The sequence below is a fragment of the Syngnathus typhle genome, linkage group LG5, assembly GCF_033458585.1.
Source record: "Syngnathus typhle isolate RoL2023-S1 ecotype Sweden linkage group LG5, RoL_Styp_1.0, whole genome shotgun sequence".
Lineage (NCBI taxonomy): Eukaryota > Metazoa > Chordata > Actinopteri > Syngnathiformes > Syngnathidae > Syngnathus > Syngnathus typhle.
In genome coordinates, this window is record NC_083742.1 from 1269432 (window position 1) to 1295743 (window position 26312).

Consider the following 26312-nt stretch of genomic DNA (forward strand, 5'->3'; position numbering starts at 1 on the left):
GAGATGAACAAATGAGACTGTCTACACAAATTGATGTCAGCAGAAGTCCAGGGGCTGCCAAGGATGGGACAAGACGTAACTGGACTTTCAAAATATTCAAACAAGGATTGGACAAGATGTAGCAGCCCATTTGGGTGAGGGGAGAACTTGACTTTGAGATCCGCAAGAGGACAAGACTAATAGTCTCCACCTTTTGTTACGAAACCAAGTGATGTGTATAAAAATGTGTGGGTTGTTTGGAGGGGTGCGGTTTTTCCATGTCTTGGGGAGAACGCCCGGTGCCGTACTGCATTCTCCCGAACGCAGACTTAATATGATCGGTTGAAATTGAACTGATCTGGTGTGAGTCTGATTTGTGTGAATATCTTTGTTCTTAGAAGAAAAACAAACACGCGTTAAAGAAGTTCGACACAGGTGATTATCAATGGTTGATGTAAGGCGGAAGGCCCTAGCATTCTATACGTTAGTTTTCTAACAACGTAAGAGTAGGGATTCTGAAGGTGGCTGTTAGATAGGGATGGGCGGATCGATACCAAAATATCGATATATCGATCCAGGCTGCTCATTTTTGAGTATCGATCTCCCTAGCTAAAATATCGATACTTACAATTATTTAATTATATTTTTCCTCATTTTTTTCTGCTCCAATTTGACGACTTGCACTCATGCTAGCACTACTTTTCCTTCCGCCTGCTGCACCGGCGTGTCCTGCTCTGCTCCCGCCCCCTTTTCTCACAAGCCAAGCCCTCCTCCTCCGCCCCCCGTTCCAATCCAAACAAACACAAACAAGCATGGCCACGGCGGCGGCCCAGTCCGAACGCAAGAGAAGTCTGGTTTGGGGATATTATATTTTACTTAATAACAACGAGGCTAAATGTGAAATATGTCACAAAACAAATATTGTGGCAACACCACAAACTTGACAAAACATTTAAGCAAAATTCACCCCACGGTTCATGAAGAGCTGCAGTTGAAACGTGCCGCAGACACTAAGGCAGCGACGGAAAACCCTGCAGCCACACCGAGGCTAAGGTACCAAAGTACCTTAGAAGCAGCGTTTCAGAAAGGCAAGACATATCCAGGTATCAGGTGCTAACCAAAAATCGTAAGCATTTGTGGTTGATGTGCTATTTGAAGCAATAATTACTACGCTTTAGTCAGTCATTTATAAATAAAGTTTTCCCCTTTTCAATTTGTGGTCGAACGCCATACGTTTTATTTGTAACTCCACTTCCTATAAACATTAAAGTATTACAATATTAAATGTAAGTATCCAGTGGCTTTACAAATTGATAGTTTTGCTGCTCATGACGATTAAGCCCTGCATCTCTGTTGGTACCATGTCTCTTTTTAGATTATACTAAAAGACAAAACTTTTTCCCAACAACAGGGAGAGAGAGAGAGAGAAAAAAGTAAAGAATAGCCCCTTTTTATTAAAGTTATACTATTAATATGCATCTTCCACTAATGCACTAATGTCTAAAAAGGTTAATAATTCATGTACATGACGTAATACTTTTTTCTACAAAATTCAATAGATGACTCTCCAAGAGCAAGAATGCCACTGCATTTAAATTGTTTTTTTGGCAGGAAATTACACTTCAGGTATCGATATCGGATCAAATATCGGGTATTTTGGGTAGGAAATACTTGGTATCGGATCGATTCCAAAATCATTGGTATCGCCCATCCCTACTGTTAGACCTTCCGCAATCTTGCAGAGAAGGCTCCGCAGTTCCGTCTGAATCTTTCTGGCATACATTAAATGGTTAAAGTGAGAGGTCAACCTCCTGGTAATTACTATTAGCATAGCGAGCATTAAAGATAAAAAAACTGGGACAAACTATAATGGAACAGCAGAAAAACCTCAAAGAGTTATGAAAGGAACCATGTATGCCATGAGGGTTAAAAGGATTATTTTATTGACTGCATGTAACCGTTGTCAAAGAAACCAAACGTTTGTCTCATCATATTATCACATACTACACTCAAAAATGATAGATTACGAGCTTTGAAATCAGATGTTAAGGATAGAAGTTTGTTCAATTACTGTTTGTTACTGAAAAAAATGGTAAAAGTACAAACCTTGCAAAACCTCAATATCATTTATCACACATGGCAAACATTTTAGTACAGATTTTAGTGATGACATGGAAACTGTCACATGATTAACTTTTACGGGCCAAATAAAATGATCTGGCCGCAGGCCTTGACTTTGATACCTGCGGTTTATAAGCACATACTCCTGTTTTACGTTTACAACTAATGAGCTTCAACACCTCTCTTGGCGCAGGACCATAAGTCCCACAATGGCAAGAAAGTTGGTTTTCTTGGATATGACCTTCCAGTGATGGTGCACATATTCTTTCGCTCCAGAGCACGACGATGAATTGCAGTTTGATAGTTTGTCCTCAGTGTGTGCAATTTATCATCTGTAGTCGCCGACAAACTTTGCTTTGCTGAAGTTCTGTTGACACTACCTGGCTTCAGTCACACATTCAAAGTCCTGTTTAAACTGTTTAATTTACAAATTTTTTTTACAATGTGCTCGGAGTAGCATCATCCATGTCAAAGCTCAAAGAATTGACGAAGAACCATGGACTTAAGATGGTAACTTAATCTCTTTGGCGACACCGGAGGTGACAATGTGTGTGTTGGATTTTTTTCACTCCCAGGGAAACTTACTCGGTCCGGTTCGAGAGATAGGACTGAAGCCAGGGTAGAGCAGTGCCAGAGAATCCAGTGGAGGGAAATTGATTAAGGAGGATATTGTGGTGGACAGTGTCAAACGCAGCGGACAGATCCAACAGAATGAGGAGTGACGGGGAGCCTCCATCGGCAGCCATGAGAAGGTCGTTGGTGACCCTAACAAGGGCTGTTTCAGTGCTGTGGCCAGAGCGAAAACCGGACTGTCCCGGGTGGAAGGAAGGGGGGTGGAGGTGAAGTGGAGGGGCCAGAAGAGGGGAGGAGCTGGGAGCGGCTGTTGTCAACCTTAGCGGTGAAGAAGGTCATCAAATTATTGCACACTACCTCTGAAGATTCTGTTGGAGTGGTGAGTTGGGGTTTGAGAAAGTGGTTGATGGATGAAAAGAGCTGTTTTGAATTTCCAGGGGTAATTTTTATGATATTGGAGTAGAACTGAGCACGTGCAATCCCAAAGGCTTTTGAGTAGGCCTTCTGATGTTCTTTGAAGGCCTGTTTGTGCCCGGTCAGTCCTGAGGCTTTGAGGCAATGCTCCAGGATGCGTCCAATTGACTTCATCAGACGCAGCTCACTGTACCAGGGAACTGAGCGTGAAAAAGTGACTGTTTAATTTTTTTATGGGGGCATGGATACATAGAAGTTTGGCTAAAAAGTTATTGTAATAGTCCACTGCCTTGCTGACTGATGGAGAGGTTGCAGAGGAGGAGGAGAGAAGCTGGAGGTCCTGTGCTATAGTGTCTTGGTTGATGTTTCTGATATTTCTGAATGAGATTTGCCGCTTGGGTTTGGAGTGGGGGCGTGGGAAATGCCGTTTGAATTTGAATAAGTTTGTGGTCAGACACACCGACCTCGTGAACTTGTAGGTTGCTTATGGCCGATGAGGAGATGACAAGGTCAAGTGTATGCCCTTTGTCGTGAGTGGGGACATTTACATGTTGAGTGAGGTGTAAGCAGTCCAATAGTTGCAGCAGGTCAGAGGCAGGGGGGCGGCAGGGGGTGTCGACATGAATGTTAACATCACCTAGTATTCTTGATCTCATCCCTAATGGATTCAATCTTTCGAGCAAAATATTTAATGAACTCTTCAGCTGAGTGGAAGGAGCTATCGGGGGTCGGCTGGCGTAGTGTTAGCTTTGCCACTGTATCAAATAGGTATTTGGGATTGTTTTTATTGAGATTAATGACTTGCGAAAAATAACGAGTTTTTGCTTAGATAAGCGCATCTTTATATTTCAAGAGGCTGTCCTGCCATGCCTCATGGAAAACCTCAAGTTTAGTTAAACGCCATCTGCGCTCATGCTTTCTACATAATTGCTTAAGCGTACGCGTTTCATCTGTGAACCACGGAGTAGGCAATCTACAGCGAGTTTTCAGACGTAGCGGCGTCACAGAGTCGATGGCATTTAACAATGTCACATTGAATTCATTTGTAAGATTATCAATAGAGCCGATATATGCGGGAAATATGGCAGTTGCCGGCGACAGTAACTCAGATTCAAGATTCAAGAGTTTTTTTATTCGCCATGTTTGAGCGTGCCAAACAAGGAATTTGACTTTGGTAAATCACACCCTCTGTTCAACATTTAGGTGACTAACAACACTCAGGACATTTGAAAAATGACAGGTATTCTCAAACATCCCAAGATCTTAAACTCCCAAAAGGGCAAGGAAAAACTCAAAACTCCAGCTAGGGGAAATGAGAAACCTTGAGAAGAGACCGCAGATGGGAAGGTCCCTTATCCAGGATGACCAGGCTGCAATGGATGCAGAGAGGACACATGTGTCTGCTGGTTTTGGCGTACCGAGACTGCAACCTGGGTGAGAAGGGTCTGTAGAGATGTTCCTTGCACGTTTCCTGGTCCTGGACAGGTACAAGTCTTGGATAGATGGGAAGTTGATTCTAATTATCTTTTCTGCAGTCCTGATTGTCCGTTGCAGTCTGTGCTTGTCTTGTTTGGAGGCCGATCCAAACTAGGCAGTGATGGAGGTGGAGAGGACAGACTGGATGATGGCAGTGTAGAAGGTCTTCAGAAGCTCTCGCGGCAGGTTGAACTTCTTTAGCTGTCTCAGGAAGTACAGCCTCTGCTGGGCCTTCTTCCGGACAGAGTCTATGTGGCCGGTCCATTTCAGGTCCCGAGAGATTGTGGTTCCCAGGAACTTGAAGGTGTCTGTGGAGAGAATAGTATTACTGCGGATAGTGAGGGGTAAAAGTGGTGAAGGGTCACACCTGAAGTCCACTACCGCAGTTGCAGTCATGGAGTTAATATTACGGCTGCTATAATTCTGATTGCTCTCTTGTCTTCGACAAAGAACTAAAATTTCAAATTTTGTTAAGTAATGATTAGACAAAATAGTAGTGTATGGCAGTACTGTCATATTTGAGGTTGCAAGTCCTCGGGATAATGCCAGATCTACGGTATTTCCATTCTTACGCATTGCTGCCTGGACCGCTTGGGTAAAACCAAACGGAAGTAAGTGGCTCTGACGGTAAATTCATGTGGATATTGAAATCGCCCATGATTATTATATTATCCGCATTTGTCGCTAGATCAGCCATGAATTCTGAAAATTCATCCAGGAAGCTAGAGTAAGCCCTGGGTGGACGGTAAATAACAGCGACAGTAAAGCGGTGGATCGGACAGTGAGAACTTCAAATGTTTTAAATACGTTAATCGAACGAGGCCTAAATCTAAGCTCGGAATTTGAGATTAGGGCGACACCCCCACCCTTTTTTCGAGGACGCGCCACATGCGAGCTCACAAGATTTTGGAGGAGAGGCCTCATTAAGCGGCAGCATTTAATTAGGTTTTAACCAGGTCTCGCAAAGACCAAAAACGTTTAGATTATGTTCCGTGATGAGATCATTAACGAGAACTGCTTTCGTGTGAAGCGATCTAATATTCATTCGAGTTTAAGTGTAATCGGTCGATCAGGGTTTGTATCTATCGAAGTATTTTTAAACGAAATGCGAGTAAGATTGTGTTCTCTAGGCCTGACATCACCTCTCATATGTTTATTAGCACGGTGGGACGATACGACCGTGGGAATTTGATAGTAAATATTTGTTACACATGTAAAATTATCTGAAACATGAAACAGGCACTGTTTCATCAGCGATACCGGTCGGGCTGGAGTGATTGGATTTGTCTACTACCCCAGTAGAAAGTGTGTTCACGTGTACTGTAGCACTATTCAAACTGTGATGCTCTACACAAGGAGCTATGTGCATGCTGGAAGTCTAGCCTAGCGCTGGTTAACTTTAACTTAACAGACTGCAAACCCATCCTAACAGGTAGTCTAATCACCTGTGCCCCGGCCTGCTCTTAAGTGACCTGTCTTGAGTGGCTCAACAGTAATCTATATTCCTAGAAAGAGTGAAGGTGCCTTCACGGTTAGGATGAAGGCCGTCCTTCCTCAGCAGGTCGGCGCGGCCCCAGAAGGAGGGTCAGTTAGCTATAAAATACAGTCCCTGGTTTTTACAGAACCCAGCCATCCATCGATTAAGGGAGACTAATCTACTAAACTTCTCATCAGTGCCTCTCCCAGGCAGGGGGCCAGAAACAAATACTCGATGCCGACTCATCTTTCTGGCGAGATCACAAGTCCTCGCTATGTTTTTTTGTGATCTCTGATTGTCCCATCCTAACATCATTGGCATCGACGTGTATCACTATGTCCGAGTAGCTAGTTGGAACTACGCTGTTGACTCGACCTATTGCGAGTCAGCTCCCTGAGATTGTCTTCTATGTCGGGTGCTCTGCCCCCAGGAATACACATTACCGTGGCTGGATTTTTAAGCGTAATATTTCGGGTGATGGAGTCACCCATGACCAAAGTGCGAGGGCCAGTAGACTGAGATGACTTTGGACGGGTATGAGTCTTACCTTAGCAAGCCGCTTGGGGCTAATGCTAACTGGGCTAGCGGGCGGACTACAATCTGCGTCCGCCACATCTACTGTTATCGCACTATTCTGCTCTCGCTGGCGGACACGTCCCTCTAGCAGGGACAACCTCTCTAAGAGAAGGGTGTAGTTGGTGCACGAAGCCGTACAAACCTCTTGATCCGCAGCTATACTTTGTGTCTGATGATCGACGGTATACAAACGACCACGAAGCCTCCGCTCTCTCACGGCCTCTGCAGCTGTATGTTATGCAGTTACGTATGTATTTATAACCAGAGGGACAGGCTTCATTGAGGGATTGATAGACATCCGGTGGTTGCCAGGTCTCAATCAGGCACATTGTGCTTAAGCCTTTGTCCAGGGTGAGGTCGTGAATAAATGATGATTTACGGGTGAGTGCTTGGATTTTGAGGAGATCCATTTTGATTGTGGCTGTGGGGCTGTGTTTAGGTAGGGGGCGTTTTCTGTGCCACATGAAGTGCAGTCCACTCTGTGTTGGAGTGAAATCCACTTTGTGTTGTCCTTGCCACCCGGGGTCCGCTCCGTGTTGGAGTGAGTCCATTCCGTGTTGACAAATTCCACTCCGTGTTTTCCCGGCAACCTGGTGTACGTTTCGTGTCGGAGTCCGCTCCGTGTTGATTCTGTGCCCAGAATGCCAAAACCTAAGTAGCATTAAAATTATGGTAATAGCAATAAAAGACACTTATTACTATAATAACTAGGGATGTCCCAAGCAGGGTTTTACACTGCCAATAGTCCACGAGTGTGATCGGCCGATGCCAATAACATGACTTCAGTCTAAAATTTTAGATTTTAGAGGTACAGTGATCCTTCACTACTTCATGCTTCACCTTTTGCGAATGCAAAGTGACGGGTAAACGGGGTTTAAATACATACTGATAGTGCAGGGCATGCCTCTGAGCAAAGACAAGCGTGGGAAACATGGCAGCCAGCCTGTCACAAATGAGGCAGGACAAACGTGCAATATGGACTGTTTGTTCAGGGAATGAAGAATGAAAAGGGAGGCTAGAATGCCAGTAGAGCGGATGCACCAGACGATCAATGAGTCGGTCAGCAAGCTTGCGTCATGCGTCGTGGTGGCATCTCGTTGTGTAGCGACTCAGGCAAACGAGATTCAAGTGGCAGGCGTGTGTGTGTCAAAGCAGACTAAACAGCAACTGACCGGTGATGATCGGCGTCTATATACGCGCACTACTAGCGGGTAACACGGGACAGGGGGTGGTGATCAGAGCCGATTAGCACGCATATTTCCGTGCTGGCAACGCGCGCCCCTGAGGTCTGCGGCGGACGGTGCGTCAGCCGGCCAGCAGGGCGAGAGTGGAGACGTGACAAAGTAAAAATGCACCTCCATGCAGAAAGAGTCAGGACAGCGACAATGAGCGGGCATGCCTTTGAGCAATGTGTTTCACTGAGGACAAATACAGGGTGCGCGGCTGGCTGCCGTGCACATGGGGAAAAAAAAAACACTACCGTGTCCAAGAGTTGGGACAGCGCAGGGCGTGCCTATGAGCAATGTTCATCACTGTGGATGTGCCGGAGTTCAAGTGCAGGAGGCGGCAGCCTGGCACACACGAGGGAAGTTGCACCAACCGGTCCAGAAGGAGTCGAGACGCGTGTTAGTTTTTCTATTTACTGTAAAGGTACAATACATGCACAGAACAGTGTGGAAATGGTTATTAAGGGAATGGGAAAGGTTTATGTCGCGTGAAAGTATTGGGGAGGGTTTAAAAAGCTTTAATATTGTGTACTACACCACAATGCAACAGGAGATTCATAAGACACCGTGAATCACTTTGGTTTCGCTATGCATGATTCCTCTGGTTCAGTGAAGTGTGGTAATTCTGAAGGTGGACACGTTGCATGGCTTGGCAAGGGAAAAAAAAACACTCTTCTAATTGACTCGCAATATATCCAGGCCCTCTAGTGGCCAACAAGAAACACCACGTGTTGGAAATTTCAATACAATGGTGTTTAAATTCCTAAATAATACATATCTTTTCTACTTTGTGGATTTTCATTATTCGCGGGTGGTTTTGGAACATCTCCCGCGAAAAACAAGTGATCACTGTAATGTGTACATGCCCTTAGCCAAGGGGTCGGCAACCCTCAGGTCCAGGGCCGCATGCGGAGCTTTAGCACCCCCCTAGCGGCTCCCTGGGGTTTTTGCAATCATGCGTGTAAATGGAAAAATATGTTGTTATTTTGTTATTTCAAATATGGTTTAAATATATCAAAGATACCGAAATTCAGAATGGTGCCAAATAGCAAAATTGCAACATTGCCTGCGACACAGCACAGGCAAGTTGTAAACAAACAGGTGTGTGAGTGATGGGCCATGGATTCAAAAGGCAAAAAGAGAAAGATTGTTGATGAGAACAGAGGGTTTAAGAAAGAATGGACTGAAATATTTGCTTTCATTGCCAATGCTGAAGGATTGCCTGCATGTTTGATTTGCAATGAGAAATTGTCATATAACAAGAAGAGCAATTTGGAGCGACATTTTCAGCTAAAGCATCCTAAATTTGTTGCCGATCACCCAGTGGGAACTGAGAGGAAAGGTGCAATTGCAGTGCTGGTGGAGAAATTTGAGGACCGAAAAAACTGTTTTAAGAAGTGGATTGCCTCTCCAAACTCTACTACTGCAAGTTCTGTTGCAGCCCGGGAGATAAAGCGCGGAAAACCATTCACCAATGGCGAGTACATAAAGGATTAATTCATTAAAATATCAGGAGTGCCTATTTTCGGACTTCAAAAACAAAACAGATCATTCAGAAAATTTAAGACATGACTCTCTCCGCAAAAACAGTGAAGAAAAGGGTAATTAAAATGGCAAACAATATCACCGATCAGCAAATCAAGGACATCAATTCAGCTCTAGCTTTCTCAATGGCCTCTGATGAGTCGTGTGACGTGACCGATATCGAACAGACAGCTCTGTTATGCAGGTTAGTGAACTCTAATGGGCCGCAACAAAACATAACACATTAATATTGTCATGGAAGTTCGGCTAAACTTGAAGCCGTAACAGGCCTATCGTACATCAGTAGTCACGTGGTGCGTAATTCTCTCTATAATTTAATAATAATAATTTAATCATGAATGTTCATTTCGTATTTGTAGCCTACTTTGTTATTTTAATAGTAGGCATACAGCTTATGTATTGACAGTCTATGTTGCCTTATAAAAGGCTTTTGGATTTTTGCGGCTCCAGACGGGTATGATTTTGGTTTTTTTGGGCCAATATGGCTTTTTGAGAATTTTGGGTTCCCGACCTTTGTGTCAGACCATCCAGGCAAAAACTTGATCAGGCCTCAGTCATACAGGTGACAGGACCATTGTCGGCAATATTTCTGACCCACCCTGATTTACTTCTGATTGGCTAGCACCATGACTCTGGCTAGCTTTATTGGTTGAGAATTTAATCCCTGATGATTTAATTGGATAACCTCAACGAGACCACAACAAATACATGTGTAGCCTTTTTTAAATTAACCCCCCTCTCTCATTTTTCTCATTGACGGAAATCCGTAGTTGCGACTGACAACTCCAATTCATGTATGTGAGAAAATAGAGGGAAATGTGGCTTGTTATTTTTTTCCCCAGTAAAAGCAAGTCTTTGCAAATGTCCGATATGGATTGAATACCGTTTTTTTCCGTGTATAGTGCGCAAAATTTAACTAATTTATTGTCCTAAAATCTGGGGTGCACATTATACATGGGTACAAAAAAACTTTTTAATTTTTTTTTTATTTTATTTTTTTATTTTTTTTTTATAGTCCCAATGATCGTCACACACGCAGGGAGGCAATGGGTCCCATTTTTATAGTCTTTGGTATGGTCTTAACTAGGCTGGATGTAATTTCTTATGTTGGCGTTGATTTCTCCGACTGCCCGTAAACGCACCACCGCGCTCCGTGCGCGCACGGGAAAAAGGCGGCTCTGTATGGGAGAGACGTTGAAGAGGAATAAAAACACCCTTGGAAACCAAAACTCGCCCCTCGTCGTGACTCGGAGCCGCGACAAATGTTTCGGATTTGTGTAGGGTACATTGTGACAGACAGCAAACGAGCAGGTGATCGAGCAAGCGTCTGACACGAGAGCATTGCGGTCGCATGGAGCGTGTTTGAAGTGAACAGCAGAGAAGAAAGGAACAAGGCAAAGTGTTGTGAAATAAAATGCACAGAACGGCTGCGCAAGACACGTCAGCTATATAAAGAGCGAGAGTTGTTTTCTTCCTATTAGTTTCAATTCACAGTTTAATTAGCAGTTTCAATCAGCAAATAACAAAATGCGTATTACAGGTAATATTTTATTTCACAACACTGCCTTGTTCCTTTGGTCTCTGCTGTTCATCCTAAAACACAAAGGCGCTCTTTAAGCAATGCGACAGTGAGCGCCCGGCGCAGTGCGCACTGAGGTCCACTTAAATTTTAGAAAGTACATCAGGACTTTAAAAATATCTTCTAAATTTCAGCGACGGCTCTGTCACAATAATGCGACCAGCGCGGTGCAGTTGGGCGGTCGGCGGCGCGCTACGGTTGAGCGTTCTCTCTCGCGCTCTCTCTCGCACACACGCACACGCGCACACACGCAAACCGGATATTATACGGAGGCCGCCATTACAGATGCGCAAGACACGTCAGCTATATAAAGAGCGAGAGTTCAGTTCTCTACCTAAATCCGTATTACAGGTAATATTTTATTTCACAACACTTTGCCTTGTTCCTTTCTTTGCTGTTCACTTCAAACACGCTCCATGCGACCGCAATGCTCTGGTATCAGACAAGGCTTGCTCGATCACCTGCTCGTTTGCTGTCTGTCACAATGTACCCTACACAAATCCGAAACATTTGTTGCGGCTCCGAGTCACGACGAGGGCCAAGTTTTGGTTTCCAAGGGTGTTTTTATTCCTCTTAAACGTCTCTCCCATACAGAGCCGCCTTTTTCACGTCCGCACGCGTCTTTCCCGTGCGCGCACGGAGCGCGGTGGTGCGTTTACGGGCAGTCGGAGAAATCAACGCCAACAAAAAAAATTACATCCATCCTAGTTAAGACCATACCAAAGACTAAAAAAAAAAAAAAAATTAAAAAAAAAATTCATAAAAATTGGGTGCGTATTATACATGGGTACAGGCTTTTTTCCAGCATCAGTATGGCATTTTTAGGGTGCGTATTATACATGGGGGCGCACTATACATGGAAAAAAACGGTATTAAGTTTACATGGAACCTTATTTTCCATTTAGAATGAAACCAAATTACCAAATGGCATGAAAATAATCATCACAGAGTAAATGAGAATTGAATCAGAATTAAATTGAATTTGGGCTCAAAGTGGTAGCATACTCCTGTAGCCAAACCTGCTGGAGTATGCATATGAAATTAATAATTGAATAAATAAGTATAAGTATAATCAAAAGTTGCAGAAGGAAAATAATAGCATTTGGATTAGTAACTACAGCTAAGCCTCGATTTTAGACGCTTCGATTCTATGCAACTTTCTGCCTAATGCGGTTTGGTCAAGGACCCCTATTTTCTTCATCTCGTGAAATACAATTAAAGTAATACTTAAGCGCAAACCGTGTCCCGAGTTGGGCAGTGCCTTGGAAGTGTGATAACTTTGTAATTTCTAAATATCTTTTTACTTTCAACCACTCAAAATATTCAGTTGGCATCAGACCTATACATACTAGGGGTGTAAATCGCGGGTTTTGTCACGATACAATAACATCGATACAAAGAAGCACGATATATACGATATTTGCCGATATCTTAACGCCTGCTGTGATTCATTCACGATACATCACGATAGTGCTCTACGATCGATTTTTTTATTTTATTTTTTTAAATATAGAACAATATCCTGATTTATAACAATTCATACGCAAAATCAACAAGGTACTGCAAACTCTTTATTTAGGAAATTACAAGAGTATTGTAGTACACACTGTGCTTATTTTAACACTGAACTTTGATGTCGTGTTTTTCCTTTAAATGTGCGGCGAGATTTGTGGTCCCTGAATATTTGATCACCGGATGGCAGGATTTACAAACTGCACGTGTCTTGTCCGTTGAGCCATCTTTTCTTTGGAATCCAAAGTGCTTCCAAACGAATGACTCGAAGCCTAAAGGGGAGCAAATTTCCTCGTATTTTTGGACACTAGCCATAGCACCAGCCCAGGAGCCGGATACTAGTTGTCGACTCCCCTTTCACGTGCCTGCTCTGCTCACAACGCAACACGCCGTGCACTGCGCCCGGAAAGAGGAAGCAAGCAACAATGAACTGGATTTCAAAATAAAGTCACGTCTAATGTCCGAGGTCAAACACGGCGATATAAATCGATGTTTACGTTTAGCATCGATGGCAATAAATTGTAGAGCATTATATCGATTATTCGATGTGTATCGATGAATCATTACACCCCTAATACATACCGACCTGTCCCGGGGCATCAAAGAAGCGAAGAGGGCGTTCTCTTGCAAAATTACCGCCCACTTCAAGGACAGCAGGGACGCACGGAGCCTTTGGCAGGCCATTCAGACCATCATGGACTACAAGCCCGCGCCGCAGAGCTGTGAAGGAGACGTCCGTCTGCTCAATGACCTTAACCGCTTCTTTGCTCGCTTCGACGCTCAGAAGAGCACTTGCCCGCTGAAGGCCACTCCCCCTTCACACGAGCTGCCCTTGTGCCTCTCCGCCGACAGCGTGAGGAGGGCACTTGCCGCTATCAACATCCGTAAGGCGGCGGGCCCTGACAACATCCCGGGTCGAGCGCTGAAGGACTGCGCTGGTGAGCTGACGGATGTCTTCACGGACATCTTTAACACTTCCCTGCAACAGGCCATCGTCCCGTCGTGTTTCAAAGCTGCCACCATTGTACCTGTGCCAAGGAAACCTGCTCCGTCCTGCTTCAATGACTACCGCCCCGTGGCACTTACGCCCATCATCATGAAGTGCTTTGAACGGCTTGTCATGGAGCACATCCGATCCGTTCTCCCCCCCACCATTGACCCCTTCCAGTTTGCGTACCGAGCCAAACGGTCCTCTGAGGATGCCATCTTCTCTGCCCTCCACTCAGCCCTCACCCACCTGGAGAGAAGGGACTCGTATGTGAGATTGCTGTTTGTGGACTTCAGTTCTGCCTTCAACACCATTGTGCCACAACGTCTCATCAGCAAACTTGACAAGCTGGACCTCAGTACCTACCTCTCCAACTGGCTACTGGACTTCCTCTGTCAGAGGCCACAGGTGGTACGTGTTGGTGACAAAATCTCCGCCAGCATCACGCTGAGCACAGAGGCCCCCCAAGGCTGCGTGCTCAGTCCGCTACTCTTCACCCTCCTGACGCATGACTGCACTGCAACTCACAGCGACAACCGCATAGTGAAATTTGCTCACGACACGACTCTGGTGGGTCTCATCACCAAGGGAGACGAGACTCAATACAGGCTGGAGGTTGACCTTCCGATCACGTGGTGCAGGGACAACAACCTCCTGCTGAACGTTGACAAGACCAAGGAGATTGTTGATGACTTCCGGAAGGGTCACACCCAACACCTGCCGCTGACCATCGACGGTGCTGTGGTGGAGAGAGTGAGCAGCGCCAGGTTCCTGGGGGTGCACATCAGTGAGGATCTTTCCTGGTCCACCAACACCGCATCACTGGCGAAGAAGGCCCAGCGCCGCCTGTACTTCCTGCGGAAACTCAGGCGAGCGAGCGCTCCTCCGGCCGTATTGACTACATTTTACCGTGGCACCATTGAGAGCGTCCTCTCCAGCTGTATTGCTGTTTGGGGTGGCGGCTGCACTGACTACAACTTGAAGGCCCTGCAGCACATAGTGAACATGGCTGGTAAGATTATTGGTGCTTCACTCCCCTCCTTGAAAGACATTTACATCTCCCATCTCACCCGCAAGGCGACCACGATTGTGAGTGATGTGAGTCACTCCGCTCACTCTTTGTTTGATCTTCAGCCCTCTGGGAAGAGGTATAGGTGCCTGCGCTCCCGCACCACCAGACTCAACAACAGCTTCATACTCCAGGCTGTTAGGATCCTGAACTCGCTTCCCCTTTCTGCGTAGCGTCCTGTACTTTTGCGCTATGCTTACTGTCTGCTGTATGCACACTGGCTCCGTTTTGCTCCTCTTATTTATTGTATTATCTGTTTATTTATTATTTATTCATCACTCTTATTATTTATTGTTTGTGCCTTCTTGTTTTTATATTGTGTCGTTTACTTGTATGTCTATCGGGTAATATGTCTCGTCACCGTGGGATAAAGAAAACGTAATTTCGGTTTCTTTGTGTGTCTTGACATGTGAAGAGATTGACAATAAAGCTGACTTTGAGTTTGACTTGACATGTATATTATTTATTTATTTTTACTTAATACATTTTAATTTACATACTAAAATTTGTTCCAAGTTGGGCAGTGCCTTTTAAATGTGATATGTTGTCATTTCTGAATATCTTTTTACTTTCAACCATTCAGAATGTTCAGTGGCATCAGACCTATCCATACATGTAGGATTTATAATTATTTAATTATTTTCAATGGTCTCTGTGGACAATATTAGCATTTTTATGCTACCACAAAAGTCACTAGAAGTAACTGCAGTGATTCTGTGCCAGTGGAGCATCCCCGCCCGCCTGCCACCGTTTTGTCGATCACATCATTACCATTTTTATGTTAAATAAAAACAAAAGTATAATTCAAATATTTTACATGAAGTTATTAGAGCATTATTAAAGCTATATACATAAAAGAAAATATAAAAGATAAAAAAGAGCAGGTTCAAATTTACTTAAAAGAAAATATAAAAGATAAAAAAGAGCAGGTTCAAATTTACTTTGAGGGTGTGCTTTTTTTTGTGTGTTTTAGGGTAGAAATGACCAGAATAATGAGATTGAAGTTAAGGAACAATAAGCAGTTAATTTAAGTATTTAATTTTCTTCATAATAGTGTGTTTTCTTTCGTTTCTAATTTGCATTACACTGATACTGAATTTATTCACCACGTGTTTAAGTGTTTTTTGTAAGTATAACATTATTTGGGGTCTGGAACGTTTTAATTGCATTTCCATTCATTTAAATGGAAACATTACCTCGTTTCAGATTATAAACGGGGTCACTGAGACAGATTTGTAACATGAGGTTCCACTGGGTATTGGTATTGGCACACAGACACAAACTGTATGTAAAGGCAGGGAACTTGCTCCCAGAAAAAGAAATAAAAACGTATAAAAATTCCAGCAACACTTAAATTACAACTTAATCTAGGTATTCAGACATAAAATATGTGAGCGTTGTCCACTTACCATGGCTGATTAAAATATTACGCAAATGTTAGACATTCCAGTGCAACGTCGTGTTTTCGGTGTTGAACAAACAAGGAAGTGCGACACGTATTTAAAACCCCACGGATTGGTCAGATTTTACAGCGTTGCCATGACGTAGGGTTATCGTCACTGATTGGCTGGGTCATAAACACGTGTGGTTCTTCATTCTCGAAGGGCTGGACGATTGCTGCATTCAAGGAAGAAAGTCGGAAGTCGGGATTTTCCAAATTTTGACCTCAAAGTGTTCGAGGCTGTTAGGATACGGATTTTAGCTATTGATCTGACTCCAAATTGTGATCAACACTTAACACAAGAATTGCTATGTTCTAATCCACACACTGGCGCACCTAACAATTTTGCGAGTTCGTTCTGTCAAAGAGAAGACCAGTAGATCAATCAGACCGAATTTACCAATTGTTTAATCCTGACAAAGCAAGCTAATACAGGCGCCTGGGTCTTGGGTCCTTAACACAAAAACTCGTGTGCCTTCGTGACCAGAAAAGACGACACATTCTTCCGGGTTGCCTAGTTTTAAAGAAACACAATATGAATATTCAAACATGCAGAAGATTGTGTGGTGATTGGTCGATGGTCGATGGTCATCTCCTCCTCGTTTGGGTTTTCCCCTGCTCAGCACAGGTGTCTGGACCACAAAGACGAGTTGTTTTTCGCGTTCCCCATCGGCCTTGAGATATCCTCCCTTTCTGGACATCCTGTTCCACAATACTTTGAAGAAAACAAATTCATGTAGCCTGCACATTCCTTTCCACTTATTAAGCGACCACACTACTACTAGAAATTATATTGATATGATTATATGTGTCTAACGGAGCCTTAATCAAATGTGTTTGCAAACTGCCGAAAGTACATTTTCCTTTAAGGCGAATGTCGAAAACAAACAAAGTCGGCTGATTCAAAGGGATTTTAGTTTGCGTTTATCACACAATTTGACCTCCAACAAACCCTCTTCGCTGAACTCGGTGTTAGAATAATTAGTTTTGCTGAAGCGCTGGTCGACCTGAAACCGGAGGTCACATATCTTCGCTCAAGTCAACATATCTGCCAGCTAGCCTTGGGGAGTCCTTATACTCCCTTCCTTGTCTTATCTGTGAGAGGCCCTCACTAGTTAGGAACAGAACACCTTTGTTCTTTGTTCTTTGTTAGTTCAAGAGAAGTCCTTTCTCTGTTCATTGTTTTTGTCCGAGACAGTTTTTTAGTTATCCCATATTTACTCAATGTTTGTTTAAGTAGACTTCATGCAAGTTATCTCATATCTACTTAACGTTTGTTGGATTGTATGCACGAGAGGTATCTCAGAGTCAGAGTCAGCCTTATTGTCAATTCCTTCATGCAAAGACACACAAAGAAATCGAAATTACGTTTCCTCCATCCCACGGTAACGAGACAGAGTACACGAGTAACATACAAGTAAACAACGGGGGAGAGAGTTCAGGACCCCAACAGCCTGGAGATCACAAACTTCGCCAGAGGCGAGCAGTGCTTGCATTTGATTATTTACTCATTATTATTATTGTGTGAAATGTAGCAAGAAAGTCGAGAGGATTGTTTTACAGGGACACGGCATCCAGGTTTGGAGATTGCAGCCGGGAACGAGGCTGCCAACCATCTAAGAACAGACTCTGCATTCCTGGGGTCACGGATCGGCCAAGGCCATGCGGCCTCGCACCACACAACATTATTAGCTAGCTGAACAGCGTTGCTACAGCCACACTCTCCCCTCCCTTTAGTGTAGCAACGCCTCTTGTAACCAGGGCAACCCAATATAGAAAGAGGAGATGATGGTAGGGCAGGTCAGAATTGGCGGAGGACTGTGAACTGGGCCTTCTACCTAATTCTCCTCGCGAGCAAAAAGAATACTGGTTGTCTTCTCCTCTTTGTTTCCAGCGTGTAAATAAATGTCTGATGGTATTTAGACCTGACATTTTATTGGTCCTTCGAGTCGGATGCCAATACACCTGAAGATTCCAGCGGGCGTCAGCAGAGATCCAGAAAGACCGCGCGCGGCAGGACCGCGCTAGGTGGGGTCCTAGAATCCTTTTCAAAGGCTGGCTGTCTGCTCGTCAGCTGGGATCTAAAGGTTGAAGGCATTCCAAGGTGCAGTGGTGAAGAGAACCAGAGGGTGAGTTTTTTTTTTTTTTAAAAGAGTGGTGCGGCCGAAGGCTCGTCGTGCCCTATAAAAGTCCTAGGACAGAACAGAAAGGTCCGTTCTAAAGGTACCAAAACGGAGAGGTCCGTTGAAATAAAAGGACAGAGGTGTCCAAGAAAAGTTATAAAACGGAGATGTCCGTCTAAAGTAACAAAACGGAGAGGTCCGTTGAAATAAAAGGACAGAGGTGTCCAAGAAAAGTTACAGAACGAAGACGTCCGTCTAAAGGTAACAAAATGGAGAGGTCCGTTTAAATCAAAGGACAGAAGTGTCAGACGGAGAGGTCCGTCTAAAAAGGTCAGCGGAGTCCACGTGAAGCCGAAAATTCCGTAAAACTGTGTAAATGAGAGTGTGAATGGGAACCTCCATTCCCTCTTTCTGAAGGTCTGGGAAAAAGAAGTACTCCCCTCGGAGCACAGGGATGCTCTGATAGTGACCATTTTCAAGAAAGGGGACAAAGCGGATTGCGGAAACTATAGGGGCATCTCGCTCCTTTCAACAGTTGGCAAAGTACTTGCTCGTGTTCTTGCCAATCGCCTACTGCCACTGTCTGAGGAAATTCTCCCAGAATCCCAGTGCGGTTTTCGCCCATCTAGAGGCACTGCAGACATGATTTTTACAGCACGCCAACTCCAGGAGAAATGCCGTGAGCATAAACAGCCTTTGTTCATGGCTTTCATAGACCTTACAAAAGCCTTTGACACGGTGGATCGCCAGGCCCTATGGAGCATCCTTCTGAGGTATGGTTGCCCGGACAAATACGTCAGAATACTGCGTTTATTACATGACGGAATGACAGCTATAGTGCTCAATAACAGCTCCTTGACTGAGCCTTTCACTGTAGAGACAGGGGTCAAACAGGGATGCATTATTGCACCCACCCTGTTCTCTGTCTTCATTGCCGCCATACTCTACCTCATCAACAAAGAACTACCACACGGAATCCCAATATGGTACAGGACTGATGGCAGGCTCTTCAACCTTAACAGGTTCAAAGCCAAAACCAAGATCAGAACCACCACGGTCGTGGAGCTCCAGTATGCAGACGATAATGCCATAGCAGCACACTCTGCAGAAGACCTCCAGGGCATCCTGAACTCCTTTGCTAAGGCATACAGAGCCCTGGGTCTGACCGTGAACATCAAGAAGACCCAGGTGCTACATCAACCCCCACCCAACCAGCCATCTACTCCGCCCATCATAAATGTGGACAACACTGCACTTGAATATGTTCACCATTTCCCCTACCTCGGCTGTTTTCTCTCCTCCAAAGCGGACATTGACTCTGAGGTCAACCATCGCCTGAGCTGTGCCAGTGGAGCGTATGCCAGACTCCGGAAAAGAGTCTTCGAAGACCGAGACCTCCGGGTTGACACCAAGCTCCTGGTTTACAAAGCTGTGGTTCTCCCCACCTTACTTTACGGGGCAGAGTCATGGACAACCTACAGCAGGCACCTAAGAGCTCTTGAACAACACCACCAGAGAACCTTGAGGAAAATACTCCGGATCAAATGGGAGGACAGACGCACAAACATCAGCGTTCTGGAGGAAGCCAGGATACCGAGCATCACCACCTTAATAATGCAGCACCAACTCCGATGGACAGGACATCTCATCCGCATGGCTGACACCCGCCTCCCCAAACAGATGTTATACTCCCAGCTGGAGAGAGGTCCGCGAGCCCCGGGCGGGCAAAAGAAACGTTTTAAGGACAACCTCAAGACCAATCTCAAGAAATTCCAAATAACATCTCGGGACTGGGAGCGCATCGCCTTGAACAGGAACTGCTGGAGAGCAGCGGTGCAAGAAGGTGCAGCACATCACGAAAAGGAACTCCGCCGTGTCGCAGAAACCAAACGACAACTCCGAAAGGAAAGACAAAAACTGGCTCCAGCACGACCACAACCCACCACCACTTTCCCCTGCCCACACTGCACAAAAATATGTGGATCCCGGATCGGCCTCTACGCCCACCTGCGGACCCACAAGTAGACGACCCTGAAAAGAAGACCGTCATACTCGTTCCGAGTGACCGCCGATGATGATGATGATATCACTAGATATAGTATTCCATATTAAAGCAGTGGGGAACACATAACGTCGTTCTGTGGACGCAATAGGCAAGGATTCTCCACCAGAACGCTGGTAGAAGTGAGAATCACCACAGGATCTTTTCGTTATCCCACTGGAAACACCCGACTTTAGAAACCCCTATGGTTTTGTTAGAAAAATGTATATATATGTTATCATGCGTTCTCTAATCAATGCTTTACCCCAATAGTCCTGCAAGAGATGCTCGCTGTTTGGCCTTGCTGTTTTTATGATGTACCATAGAAGAGAGATTACAGCTGGGTCAGACAGGACGTAGCTGGCAACTCAGTGACAACTCAACAAAAAGGAAGACATCTACCGTTCCTTTCTGACAATGACCACTTTGTTAGACAACATGCCTCATTGCTGTCTTGCACCCCAGATGAACCTCCAAGTGACCATTAAAGTCAGGGTTTTTCCTAACTATCTTTATTGTAGGATTAGGTTGGAATGTATATAACCAGTAATAAATAACTTAGCTTGTTGCATCCTACACAATGTCGTAAAACTTCCCTTGCTATGTTTTTACTAGAGGTCAAAGGTTTTTTTCTTCTGTATCCAGTCCACTCAAACTCGTCTTCCCAGATGTTCTTATCAGTATGTAAACACCTAGTGATTTTTTTGCTTACGAGACAAGGCCCACATGCCTCCCCCCTCCCCTTAGTTGGCTCTTGTCTCACACTGTGGGTAGGGCAAATCCAAATAAAAAGAGCGGGAGTGCATACAGATATTTTAGTGTAGTGAGATTGTTGTGAAGGATCTGTACTGCACTCCTCGCGAGAAAAGACTTAATATTTCTGTCTCACTTGTGGTTTGTTTGCTGTTGCTCTTCTATTCACGTATTCAGTCAGCGAAATAAACCTGACAGAAATTGGGGGCTCGTTCCGGGATCTCGACACACCTGGCGGGTCCAGCGGACTCTTCGACGCAGGCGAAAATCCTCGGCCGAGGTAAACAAAAACCCTTTGACGGGACTGTCTCGATCAGTCCGGCTGGATACCGGGAGGGTTGACGAGATCTTCCGAGGAAGAGAATCAGCAGACCGTGAGTAGGAATATTAATTCTACTAAATAGAAACAGTTAAATTCCGCAGGGGCGGATGTGGAGCCCCCTAGCTTTCAAGCTAGTTAAATTCTGCAGCAGGAGGGGCGGACTCCTCTGTTATTAAAAAAACAAAACCAAAAAAACCCTTGAGAATTCTAGACCCTATCAAGTACAACTAAAAACAGTTAAATTCTGCAGGGGCGGATGTGGAGCCCCCTAACGTTTTATGTTAGTTAAATTCCGCAGCAGGAGGGGCAGACTCCTCTGTTATTAACAAAAATCGCGCGTGGTATGCTTGTGTACGGTTTGACTGAGAGTGATCTCATTTGAGCGCTCCTCTATATAAACACACAGGATTGTAAACGGTGGCTTTGTGTAGGTGCAGAGGCATCAACTCTTTCGGGGGAGGTGAAAGGAGACTTACCACACATTGAATTTTTTACCACTGTCCTGTGAATAAAGTTGGTTTTAGGACACTGTAGGTGCCATTTAAACTACCAACTCCAAAATTTAGAAAAATAAACTATGGGAAACTTAAATAGTAAGCGAAAGTCCCTACCCCGACATAAACTAAAATGCAAGGATTGGAAATTAATGGAATGGGTCGACCCAGAAAATGTAAAATATCTTGACAAATGGATAACCGATTACAACTTTGATGGCCAGCTGAGCTCAAAATCATTAAATGACCTAAAGCAATCAATTAAAGCCAAGTGTGGCGCGGATAAAAAGAATAAAGACGGGTATCATTTAATAGTACAATGGGAATTGGAAGCTGAGAAAAGAAAATGTGGACAATTGAAAGAAAAATTGAAGAATAAGGGGAGTGAAGAAAAATCCAAAGAGAGCTTGTTGTTGCATAGGCAGGAAGATGATGAAACAACATCAGCGCGGCCTCGCTTGAGGGCCGTAGCTGAGGGTGTGATAAATGAAGATGAAAAGGATGATCAAATTACAAAGAAAGAAGTTGTGGGACGCCAAAGCGAACCATCCTTTCCAACTTTGTACCCCAAATTGTCAAGCGCAGATGATCCTCCAAAATATAGTGATTCTGCTCATGCCATGGTGACGCGGAGCCGCGTGAAGTCAGAAGCTCCCTCTCCCTCAGCCCCCGCGGCAAGCTGCGGCCCAGGCTACATGGGAGCGGAAGTAGCTGACGCTTACCCAATGATTCAAGTAGCAAATCCTCATGATGACGGGGGCCCCACAATTTTAGTATACAGAACATGGACACAAGCCGATGTAAAATCAGCTACAGAAGGAATGGCATTGCCTTCTGAAGACGTTGAACAATACTGCACCGACATAATACAACTCATTGCTTCCTATAACTTGAGAGGTGATGAGGTGCAGCAGGTTTTTATGGCAACCTTGACCAAAGATTGGGCCAGTGTCAAGGGCGGGTGGAATCCTTTTGATGACCAAGGCCGTCCATTAGAATATAATGGGGTGGCATTGAAAACTCAAATTGACCAACTATTGGGTAGGATAAAAATAAAATTTCAACGTAGAGCAAATTATACAGATATTGGCCGAACCAAACAAAAAGAGGATGAGTTGTTTGAAGATTATAGACACAGATTGGAGTAGGTGTTCAAAGCCAATAGTGGTTTGGAGCCTGGTACTGATGTCTATAACCAACAACTCAAAAATGCTCTACATGCAAATTCACGACCGGCAATCCAAAGCTGGGTTGCTAAACACATGATCACTTTCCCAACCTCTACATTGCCACAATTTATTGATCATGCTATACACGCTGAAAAGGTTGTCAATTTAAAAAAGGGAAAAGAAAAGGGGAAAGTGGCCGCCATCTTTTTTGCAAATGATGATTCATCTGAGGTGTTTTATCAAAACAGAACCTTCGAACCACGCCGGAGAGGGCGCGGTCGTGAGAATTTCCGTGGCAGAGGCAGAGGAGGGTATAATCGTGGTGCGCTCGATTATGACCCAAACTGCCAGCCCGCCCAGGGTCAGTCAAAGCGATATGACTCCCGACCTCCTCTTTGTTGGTCATGTGGCAAAGAGGGCCATATAGCAAAATACTGTCCAAATCCCCATAAGGGTCAGGCTGATCCTCCCTTATGACTAACCGATGGCCAACAGAAAATTGAAAAGGCTGTCCTGGCGACAGCTCCTCCTGCTGATGTAGATTTGAACATTCAGGACTTGTTGATGAACAATGTAGAGAAACCTTTGATAACTTTGATGGTAAATGGGACTCCCATAACGTTTTTGTGTGACTCAGGCGCGTGTGTGACCACATGTCGCGACATACCTGCTGATGTGCGAGAAGGAGGAAAGACTTTCTGGGTGAGAGCGGCAAATGGTGTGACAACCCCAGTACCCCAGTCTCGTCCAGTCTGGATACGGGACCCAGAAGGGGAAAGTTGTTGCATTCCCATTTTGCTGATGCCCAATTGCCCTGTTAATTTGCTAGGAAGAGATGCTCTCACTGCACTTAGTCTTTCCCTTGTGCCCATTAATGACAAAATCGTTGTCAAAAGGCGACATCAATTACAGATTTTTGGTCAGTTTCATTGCTATTATTTCTATTCATTGGATTTGACTGATGCAGAAGTTGTGCAGTTTGGAACCCCTCTTTTAGCCCAGGCAGGCACCCTGTTGCGCTGCCCTGAACAGGCGATGGACCCAACCAACCTGCACGTAACCATGTGGCATAAAGACACGCCTGGTCCTGATCACAACTACGAGAACATGCTTGAGGCTGTTACGCCTGCCTCCTTGAAGACATCTTTCCTCCTGCATGATGGTGAAAGCCGTGCCTGTGTTGTCATAGGGCCGGCTCCCTCTGAAGTGCAGAAATTACACATGTCTCCCACTCCGCTCCACATCTCATTGTTTCGGCCTTTTACGGCCACATGGCAGAGTTTGGGATTTATGGCCAGAGATGCACTGGTGGCTTCTGATTGGACTCAAGTTGGGCCTGACTCCTTTTATAGTCCTTCTACTAAGTTTTTTAAACAAAACATGAACCAGGTCCTGTCATTTGTTAGTGGAGTTCACGTTGACTCCTGTTCTGAGAAAGCATCCTCATTTTGACATTTTGTGCTGTCGTCCGATGACGAGCAGATCCTCGCTGGGATTCCAAGTGAACTTTGGTCGACAGGTCCCTCTGATGTAGGTTTAGTGAAAGGAGCACTTCCTGTTGTTATTAGACCTAAAAATGAATACCGCCCTTGTGTGAGACAGTACCCATTGAAACCCGATGCCTTGCAGGGTATTGCACCTGTTATTTCTGATTTATTAAGGGCAGGTGTCATCATTCCTTGCCCTGATTCTCCTTGCAATACTCCAATTTTCCCTGTGAAAAAGGCACTACCTTCTGTCGGGTGGAGATTGGTGCAAGATTTGCAAGCTGTGAACAATGCTGTCATTCAAAGAGCACCTTGTGTCCCTGACCCGCATACCCTGTTGAATTCGTTAACACCTGATGCGAAGATATTTTCAGTAATTGACATTAGCAATGCCTTTTTCTCTGTCCCTATTGCTGAAGAAAGTCAGTTTTGGTTTGCTTTCACATATGCTGGTTTGAGGTACACCTTTACCCGATTGCCTCAGGGGTACTGTGAAAGCCCTACAATTTACTCGCAGGTGATGGCAGCCAGCATGGCAAAATTTGTCCCACCAATGGGGAGTCAGATTTTGCTCTATGTTGATGACATTTTGGTGGCGTCCCCTGATTATGCCTCTTGTCAGACAGACACGCTTGCAGTGCTGCATCACTTGGCAAAAGAAGGCCACAAAGTCAGCAAAAATAAACTCCAGTTGTGGTCAACTGAAATAAAATATTTAGGCCACAATCTGAGTTCCCAAGGTCGGACTATAGTTGAAAGTAGGAAGACCTCTATTTTGCTAGCTCCTAAACCACTCGCAAAGAAACAAATGATGTCTTTTTTGGGGCTCACGGGTTATTGTAGAAGCTGGATACCTGACTATGCACAAATTGTTGCTCCTCTGTCCAAATTGATGTATGAAGAGAACATCTCAATGTCCACTCAATTAAAATGGACTCCCGAAGCTGAGGATGCTTTTGTGCTAATCAAGCAGGCTCTGGTCTCCAGCTCCACTCTGGCCCTACCTAACTATGATAAAGCGTTTGTTCAAACTGTTGATTGCAAAGGTCATTATATGACCTCTGTTTTGCTTCAATCGCATGGCTCAAAGTTTCGACCTATTGCCTTTTATTCTTCGAAATTGGATAGTGTTGCTTGTGCTCTCCCGCCATGTGTGAGGGCCGTGGTGGCGGCCTCCATGGCTGTGGAAAGCAGTGCTAGTGTTGTGTTATTTCATCCTTTGACTCTGAAGGTTCCCCATGCGGTCTCGGCTCTTTTGCTGCAAACAAATATGACCTTCTTGTCGCCTGCACGTCATCTGTCGTGCATGGCTACGTTGCTTTCTCAGCCGCATTTGACTATTGAAAGGTGCACGACACTCAATCCTGCTACTCTTATTCCCCTTCCTGACGATGGCGAATTCCATGATTGTGTTGATGCTGCTCAGCAAGTTGCGAAGGCTCGACCCGATCTGGAAGACACACCTTTACCTGACAGTCATGTGGTTTTCGTTGATGGGTCGTCAAAGAAAAGTGAACTTGGCGTGACCCTCTCTGGGTATGCCGTTGTCTCTGCTACTGAGGTTTTAAGAGCTGTCAAACTGCCATCCCATATGTCAGCACAGGCCGCTGAACTCATTGCTCTCACTGAGGCTTGCAAAATGTTTGCCAACAAGTCTGTCACTATTTGGACTGATAGCCAGTATGCCTTTGCTACGGTGCACGTTTTTGCTCAACAATGGAGCAACCGTGGCATGATAACTTCTACGGGCAAGCCCGTTACCCATTCTACATTGCTGCCTCAACTTTTGGTCGCTGTGCAGTTGCCCGCTAGGGTGGCAGTCTGCAAATGTGCTGCTCACACTACCAGGACTGATCCTGTTTCACTTGGTAATGCTTTTGCTGATAAATCTGCCAAGGCTGCCGCAGAGGGCCTGCTCCATGTCCTCTCGTCTTCCACTGATTGTGG

At 44.9% G+C, this 26312-nt stretch overlaps 1 protein-coding gene across 8 annotated transcripts in view; it reads right to left on the minus strand.

Moving 5' to 3' along the window:
• Window positions 1-16046, minus strand: part of ydjc (YdjC chitooligosaccharide deacetylase homolog) — a 121326-nt gene extending 105280 nt beyond the window's left edge. Inside the window, exons 1-7 of one of the 8 annotated variants that reach the window (XM_061279715.1) lie at window positions 15945-16015; window positions 14376-14453; window positions 13833-14237; window positions 13656-13715; window positions 8097-8258; window positions 6759-7246; window positions 4506-4871 (exon numbers count right to left, since the gene is read on the minus strand). Coding sequence is in view for 4 of the 8 variants with exons in the window: in XM_061279719.1 (XP_061135703.1) it covers window positions 4675-4871; window positions 6759-7267; window positions 13656-13798 (849 nt within the window). In the remaining 4 variants the exon portion in view is untranslated. Of the gene's footprint in view, window positions 1-4197; window positions 4872-6758; window positions 7268-8096; window positions 8259-13655; window positions 14238-14375; window positions 14454-15944 lie in introns of those variants that run through there. The other 7 variants (XM_061279724.1, XM_061279717.1, XM_061279720.1 and 4 more) reach the window with 7 other exon arrangements.
• Window positions 16047-26312: the final 10266 nt, after the last annotated feature.